This window comes from Neodiprion pinetum, chromosome 2 (assembly GCF_021155775.2).
Source record: "Neodiprion pinetum isolate iyNeoPine1 chromosome 2, iyNeoPine1.2, whole genome shotgun sequence".
Taxonomy (NCBI): domain Eukaryota; kingdom Metazoa; phylum Arthropoda; class Insecta; order Hymenoptera; family Diprionidae; genus Neodiprion; species Neodiprion pinetum.
Genome location: NC_060233.1, coordinates 30,208,996 through 30,217,335, shown reverse-complemented (window position 1 = coordinate 30,217,335; position 8,340 = coordinate 30,208,996). Strand labels below are relative to the sequence as shown.

Sequence of the window (8,340 nt, the reverse complement as noted above, 5' to 3'; positions counted from 1 at the left end):
AGGATATACATTAAGCTAGAATGAAAATAGACCGTATTACTTGCTCTAGCACTTTTTATTAACGATTTGCCATGGATTATTTTATTATCAATTTTGTCAATATAAGTTTTATTTTTGAATCCATATGTATAACATGAGATGTCTTTTATCGATGTGTTTACGTACGAGTTACAATGATAATTTTTTTCCTTCTCTCAACGCCATTATTAACGTAACAATATTATAATTCTCTTATAATCACATATGTTTTGCAGTATGCACTTCTTAAAATTTAATGGTATTTCACGCACCGTCGTATAAACGTGTGTACGTATAATATTCATCCTACATATTGTACCTATACGTGTATGACTGTTTTTATGTAGTAACTTAATATTTTTAAACGATTAAAAACGCCATTGATCGTATTAAGCGATGCAACAAGAAAAAATAATAATTCTACTTCTTTTTCTCTTCATATACCCAATTTTGCATTTGTCGAAAACATCTTAATATTATAGATACAACGTCCTTCTTCGCGAAAAAAACGATATTAATTGATATATACTTAATCTATCAACTTTTATCATATTATGTAATATGTAAGTATTGAGATGTAATCTCGTAGTAACGATTCGTGTACATATACATATACCTATACCTGTGTATCTGCATGTATATGTGTACATTTTGAGCCAATTTACTCGCTTATGTTAAATGTAGCGGCAACAGCCTTGAGGACAACATCGCAAAGAAAAAGAGTTAATTACGATTCACTTAACGATCATACTTTCCACCTTGGTAGATTGATAAAATTTTTTTATCAATCGAAGTAGCGAAGTCTTCAACAATTTCTGTGCCCCTACGTCACCACTGATATAAACTTATTATATTTACATTTGATATTTGAAACAGAAATATTACTATCTCAAAACAAAATATTCACATGTAAGCGGTAATCAAACGTTGGTAAAAAATCATTAACCAAACACGATTTGAGATGTTATTCGTGATTACTTTTTTTCACCCAAAATGAAACAAAGAATGAAAAAGTAAAGAAAATTAAGGAAATTAATTTTTCCCCAAAGTGTTGGCAATGTAATGATAATATACGATACATCAGTATCATATTACAGAGATGATGTATCATGACTTTTGCATGTTGGTTAATAATTATATCATGGGTGCAACACATATAAAATACCCGCTATATGTGTATGTATGTATAATACGTTGAAAATTGCAGATAAAATATTTTACATACATACGGTCCACGTACATATTTAACAATAATAAATTAGCTTTAAACGGTCTGTAATTGGTATGAATCGTGTACAACAGAACGATGCAATATTTTTCTCTCGCAGTAGACGATTCAAAAATACATATACATGTAAGAATAAAACTCGAAAAATAATATATAACACTAAATTGAGTTTCGGTAGTTGACGTTATGTTACGCTCGTTTTGTAGTGGATATAATTCGACTGCGAGGCCAGTTTCAAAATAAATAGAAGAGAATTTTTCTATCATTGACAAAATAGGCCGTTGATATATCTTTTTTATTACGTATATACTATTCGACACCGTCACTCAGGGTTGATTTCGACGTACCTATCATTATTGATCTTTGATCAATTTTGGAAACTTGCGAAGGGTTCGATTAGTTGTGAGCACAAAAAAGAAATGTTTTTGTATAAACGATAAAACGTCGATATGACCCCGCAGTCGCGCGTGCTATAATGAATAAATGACACGACACGAGCTGCATGGCTTGCCAGAGAAATCTCGCTCAACTTTTCGTATAATATTATATACAAGCTGCGAAATTAATTTGGCAAAAGGCTCGAGTACAAAGCCTTTCTGTGAGGAAATGGGCGTTCAGCTTAGAAAATCGATCCTTGGTCTCTTAAAGCCACTATCACTTATACATAACTTGCATAATTCACCCCAAGACTTGCGATATTTAAGCTGAAGGCCCACGCAGTGCTTACTTGCTTTCATATAAGGGTGGAAAGGTGGATATAGTCTACTTGCCCAAGAAAATTGAGCTTTAGTATTGTTATAGTTAATTTTAAATGTAATGGACAAAAGTTCGTTCGAGTTTTTTTTTTTTTATTTTGTAATTTTTTTTTTTTTTTGCTTTTCTATTATAACAAACGCTTGTCAGTAACGCTGGCTCAATCATCAGTTAATATAATGCGACACATATGGAAAGATGTGCGCAATTAATTTTCCCATCTATTTAAAAAAAAAGCTTCATAATTGTAAAAGCTTGTTCATATTTTTTCAGACAAGTAGTTTAGACGTGGAGACGATAGAATTATAGAAGAAATAGTTGGTGAAATAGTATATAATTGCATATATAGTCTTGCAGTTTCATGCAGTGTAAAAGCATCTTCCATTTTCATTTTACTCAATTTCACGTTACACATTCACTGTACGACAACATAGAGAAAAGCAATTGTGAAATTCATATTCATACCTGGTACTTACCAAATGATGATAAAAATTTCTCAATAACAATGAAAATTAAAGTTACGGCGTGTGTTTCATTTCAACCTATTATCTCAAGTCAATTAAACCAGAACGAATTTTGGGTGTTTTGAATTGTTGGGTAAATCGAATTGTTTTTATAATAATCGTCATGGATTAATGATTAGGTCATAATGACCTGAATACTGTAAAACCACTGGCTCAAATAATGGTAGCACCATCAACTAAATGCTCAAAGGTGTTAGAGAACGTCATTTGAACCTATCGCATGCCGTTTATATGCATTGCAAAATGTATAGTAAAAATAACGAAGCCTTTTCTCGTTTCGTCGAAGAAAAACTGTTCAGTTCTAATGTAAAAAATTAGGATTTAGGTGAGCATTTTAAACGCTACCCCGCAAAAATTAATATTACATGTGATATACGTACACATGCAGACTGACGGAAGTCTGTAGATTATGCCAAACGTTATTCAACTTAAGAAACGTCTCAATTGTACACTTTCATTCCCGCACATATTATCATAACATATTGCCAATATCACTATCTATTATTTTTATACTTCTATCTACGTGTTTTCTACTGGCAAAAATATTTCCAAAAATTATATACAGTACCGTTGCCACTTTTAATAGTTTTGACATCCTTCAATTATTATTCTATTTATCGTTAAAAATATTCATACTCACTTGATTATTATATTATTCCTATCTTGATTATTATCATTGTCAATATTTATTTAATATTCATTATTACTATTATCATTATTATTGATGCACATAATTGCGAAATCTGGAAATATTTTCGTCAATCGTGTATACCTATTATAATATGTGGTCATGCTCATAACTCGCGCGTGTAGTTACGCCTATTAGTATGCAGCATTTCATCTACTTGTGCTACATGTGAATGCTCGTTATTCGAGTAAAACATACCTACACCTACGTAGATTGGATTAAATTATGTAAAATGTTGTCTGATCGGTCTTTTGTATATGGCTTTTAACTACGAAGCGATTCTTTTTTCAGAGTATTTTTCTCTAATTATCTTGTTTATACGCTTTAGTCAATTTTTGTCTTTGCCTTATTTCACACGTATCAAAAGATATTCTATTTTCATTCTATGTCGAAAACTGACAGTAAGTTACTCAAGACCAATCGAGTATTTCATTCCACATTCTATTTTGCTACTCTAGTATCCTTATACAATTGTGTTAAAAATAATAGGATGCAAACCAAAATAAAAAGTCAATTCAGTACAGACACTACGTGTAATTTTACAATCATAGGCTGTCCATATGTATAGTCTGTAGATTGATGCTGTTTTTAGTAATCAAAGTTGAAATAGTTTTGTTGCTTTTTTGTAGAAGAGAAAATTATTACGTTAGCCTTGCAAACATCTTGCGAAATATCATGCTGCCCGGTTTTCTTGTTTATAGCAGAATGTGTGCCTCTGTGTAGTTATAAAATGAATATAAGACGAAAGAAGATAAACTAAGTTAAGGAATAACTAATTAAAAAATAAAAACCAACCCAAATAAGAATATAAAAATAAAAACAAAATCTACAAAGTCTATATAAAACTTGTGTAAAACCTTGACGAATACATCTTATGAAGGATAACTTGATCCATTATCGTTCCAGTTATTCATCGTTTCAATTGACGAACAAATTTTAATCCACGGCACATTGTATGCCGGGAAACGATTTGCAACGTGGAACTTGAAAAATTGTAATAGAAAGATCCAAGTTCACTACGGCGCATTTCTGCTGATTATTACAATTACCGCATACCTAGTAATATAGCATATCGAAGACTGATATGTCGAATTTGAATCTAAGACTAAAATTTTTTTTTATAATAATAATTTGAGGAAAAATTCTCTACATCTACATTTAAGGATTTCGTCGTATAAGATATGATCACTGTATGGTTCCTCGTGTAACGAATAGCCCTCATTCCGCTCAGTTATCAAACAATAATATGATTCGTCAGATTTTATATTCGCACGAACGATGAATGTGGTATGGAGTGCAATTGGTAAAACGACGGCCAATGTGTAGTGAAGACCGTCGTATTATACATTGTTTCAATTCAAATCTAATCTCGTATTGCATTAAAAGCTTCGTGACGTTTCATTCCGCATTTCATCTCATCTCATCTCTTCAATTAACGTTCACATACCTATATTCTCTAAAATTTCAAGCAAGCCCTTGCATTGGTTCTACAATTTCACTACAGGGCTCCGCGTTTGCTTTACTACTGGGTGAAGTTTCATGTGGTATAATATAAATAACGAGTAAGTAAACAAGTAAGGAAGTAAGGAAGGAAGTAAGTAAGTAAATAAGTATATATGAGTGTCACTATAGGTATATGGTTCATCATCACAGCGACCTAATAAGCAAGCCTGGAGCTGATCTTAGGATGGACAGTGTAACAACAGGTACGAGGATTGCATGGAGAATGGGTGACGGGAGGGAGGAGATCCCGACTCGATTGCACATATCCTCCTCACAGAAGCACATGTGACCAGTGCCGGTACTTTCCATCATGCACACGTGGTCCACCATAAACAAGTTTATCTGTAGTTGCGACGTACAGGTTCTCCTCACGCTTTCGTAAGCTGAAAACACAAGTGTCAAATGTTTCACGTGAAATTTTTGCGCTCCGCGTAACCGTTTCGTCTTGCGTTATACCGGGAGAGTTTTCTGTGAAACTCAACGGTCAACGCCTGTCGATAGGCAACCGAAGTCACATTCCAATCACGTGCCTGCCCGCAAGGAACACGGAATGTAACTTTGGTTGCCTAACTGCTGGCGTCGAACGGTGAGTTTCACAGAAAACTCTCCCGGTGTATCGATGTGCACGGCGCATTTATCGTCATTTATTGTTAGACACATTTTATTTCTCGTTTAAACAATTATATTACTGCTGTATAATGCTCACGTGACTTGGCATTGCGGACCATCTTGACGCAGCATCCGTTGCACGTCATTAGAGGTGGTTGATCACGGGGCAGGGCGGTGTAATTAAAGGGATCCTTGCACCTAAGATCCGTCCACGAATCGCACTGGTAGCAGTAGACGGACCTTGCTGTTGACGTAAGTTCGAGGCAAGGGTTTTAACACGTATCAATGTTCTATGTCTCTCCGAAGAGGGAATATTCATTTTACCACAAGTATTTTCATATTCCATGCAACTAGTTTTTTTCAATTCTAAGAAACCTTAAACCAATCGTTCAAAAAATTTCTACCAACGTCACCGAATCTGCATTCTTACGAATCTTCATAAGTGTGAAAATGGACATGGAAATATTAGTCTAATTATAAAAATTTGCGCAGCTATGCAATTTAACGATCACTTACTCTGACATTCTGCGTAACTGGCGTTGATGGTAGCGAGTAAAATAGCGGCTGAAAAATGCGAATGGTAAACCCTTTGAGAAGCGTTGACCCGGTTGTTTCTTCTCGAGATGAAATTCTAAATTTAAATGAGAATTGCGACCTTAACGCGAAAAAAAAAAGAAACTCACCAGCTATCAGATAATCAGACCCCATTCTGCACGCGATTAATTACTGCACTTATCAATTGGTGTACTCATTTCATTCATCATGGTCCTTTGCGTAATTCTAAGTCTTAAAATGAACTATCGCACCATTGTAACACCATGATTCATGGCACTTTCTTTACGACTTACGTATATGGTAATAATTTTTTTATATTTTTTTTTGCATGCGATTCCGGTTTATAGTAATTGTATTGTTCCTCGAAATTATTAAATCTTTCAATTTGTGAACACGTTTCGTATTTTTTGCAGTGGATTATCGGAGCTATGCTTCCCACTCATTCATGCATCGGCGTTTTACCCTTCTTTGAGCACCTATATAAGGAAAATTGATGCGAAATGGCGGAAAAAATTTTGATTAACCTACAGAGTAATTTCGAATAGGACAAACTGCGTCAAACTGCAGAACGGAAACAGAGAATTCTAACTGGATTACAAAGTAAATACACTAATTCTTCTTTATATTATTATATGTACCAGCTACGACACTGTGTTTTTTACTTTAAGACTATCTAGGCCACACCAGGTAATGCAATAATTCCAGAAAATGGTATTAGCGTAAATTAAGGCTTCCCTTGTTACGCAAAATCTTGTGATATGTATTACTCATAAGCAGTGGAATAATTTACGAATATTTATTTCTTATCATTATTGAATTGGTCAGCGTGACTATTTTAGTCCGTCTTCAACCCGAATCTGAATTAATAAAATCCTTAGCAGTTCGCTATTTCCTCATTTTTTCATTTCTCCCTATTAAATCAATATTTAATTCAATAATTGAATAGTTTTTGACGCATTGATCCACTCATTGCTAGTCGTAATAATCTCTAGATATAACATTTATAAATTAAGTCAAAATATAATACAAGTTCAATCAATTTTATTCATTCAATCAACATATATTTAAATTAGCTAATTACAAAGCGCGACAACGCGATTGCAGTATTTCACATTATCGGTAAGTCTCTCAAGGAATTGATTGTCACTCTGTGAAGGTAAACTAGAAAAAAGAAAAACCGGTATCAAACCCATATTAGTTCTGAATCAAGTTAAATCGCGCAGGCCAATTATACGCGAAATTGTTATTCGCTGATTCGATAAAGTATTTTCACAATTAAAAAATGACTATCCCTGTATTAGGATACAAAATAACTGCGCATGCTGAGATTAATTTTCTTCCAATTCCCACTGGGCTATTAAATATCAGGATTGGATATTGGTAATGAAATATTATTGAAAAATTATTGTCAATCGATGCGCTTGTATATACGTATGTACGCAACGGAGATATTTGAGGCATGAATATACATATTTATTTTAAAATGAATGGCACGTCACCCACATATTTGATCGGTATTATGTTTATTATATTTATTATTATTATTGTTGTTATTGTTATTGCGCATTGTTATTATCGTTTGAAAAAACCGCACACCGCATCACGACTTATGAAAATCGAGGAACATAATGATTCACTTCGAAAATGCAGGTAAACGTCGAAAGGCAGGCATATCAAGGTTTGAAAGTAGAACTTGCGATGGCGGATCAATATATTCTACTGCAGCGGCACCGCGGAGGAAAGCTCAGATACTCTGCGTTACAAAGAAAGCTTCGCGCAAGCGTAAAATGGCTACGGGGTCCTGCGTCAAGTTTGAATATCGCATTGCTGTATACGTTATACACGTAATCACAATGCACAACGTAAGCGCAGTGGTCAATTTATGGAAAAAATCAGCATGCTTTATACATTTCATCGTTATTTTTATTTTTGCATAATTTTCAATTCATTTACATCAAGTACATATTTTTAACAAATAACCAGTATGATTATTGTAACTTGCTTGCAAATAGACAAAATATTCTTCTGACGATTTCTCCGCAAAAAGGTGTTGAAACTATTGAAGATCATTTTAACGAAATCATCAGTCACGATCAGAATTGTTATCGGATTCTTCGCAGTGTTATAACATTAAATAAACTTGACGGAAAAATAGTCAATTTTTAACGTCGATAATGCTTGAAACATCCGTATAATCTGCGCTTTTCGAGCAATTGAATCTATACCTGCAAAATCAATCGATGGACCATTCAATTAATTACCATGTGTTATGAAACTTGGTATTGATTTTACAACAAGAATTTCCAAAACTGGACCACGATGATATAGCCAGGTTAATAGCTGATCAATTATTTGTTGTAATCAGCATGGTAACAGAACAATGGATATTTCATAACTAGGCTCCGTATTACTTATTCCTATTTCATGCCATGAAATCAACAAAACCAAAGAACAATCTTTCA

General features: G+C 33.7%; 1 protein-coding gene across 9 annotated transcripts; it reads right to left on the bottom strand.

The window, feature by feature from the left end:
• Positions 1–36: 36 nt before the first annotated feature.
• qvr (protein quiver) lies at positions 37–7,605 on the bottom strand. 9 transcript variants are annotated; one of them, XM_069133318.1, is made up of 6 exons: positions 7,382–7,605; positions 6,960–7,039; positions 6,007–6,354; positions 5,840–5,887; positions 5,421–5,567; positions 37–5,097 (listed from the first exon to the last, which is right to left on the bottom strand). In XM_069133318.1, exons 3-6 carry the CDS (start codon positions 6,029–6,031, stop codon positions 4,859–4,861), a joined length of 459 nt encoding a protein of 152 aa, XP_068989419.1. In that variant the 5' UTR covers positions 6,032–6,354; positions 6,960–7,039; positions 7,382–7,605; the 3' UTR covers positions 37–4,858. The 9 variants fall into 9 exon arrangements, with proteins under 9 accessions (XP_068989419.1, XP_068989417.1, XP_068989418.1 ...); XM_069133316.1 differs by lacking the exon at positions 6,960–7,039 and adding an exon at positions 6,517–6,866; XM_069133317.1 differs by lacking the exon at positions 6,960–7,039 and adding an exon at positions 6,517–6,735.
• Between the last annotated feature and the right edge of the window lie 735 nt (positions 7,606–8,340).

Bases quoted from the DNA above. Each gene is read 5' to 3' on its own strand.
- qvr (XM_046610244.1), bottom strand. From the start codon at position 6,031: ATGGGGTCTGATTATCTGATAGCTG. The intron at 5,888-6,006 runs GTGAGTTTCTTT...CGCATTTTTCAG, and splicing joins GTCTGATTATCTGATAGCTG to CCGCTATTTTACTCGCTACC. The intron at 5,568-5,839 runs GTAAGTGATCGT...TTACGTCAACAG, and splicing joins CAGTTACGCAGAATGTCAGA to CAAGGTCCGTCTACTGCTAC.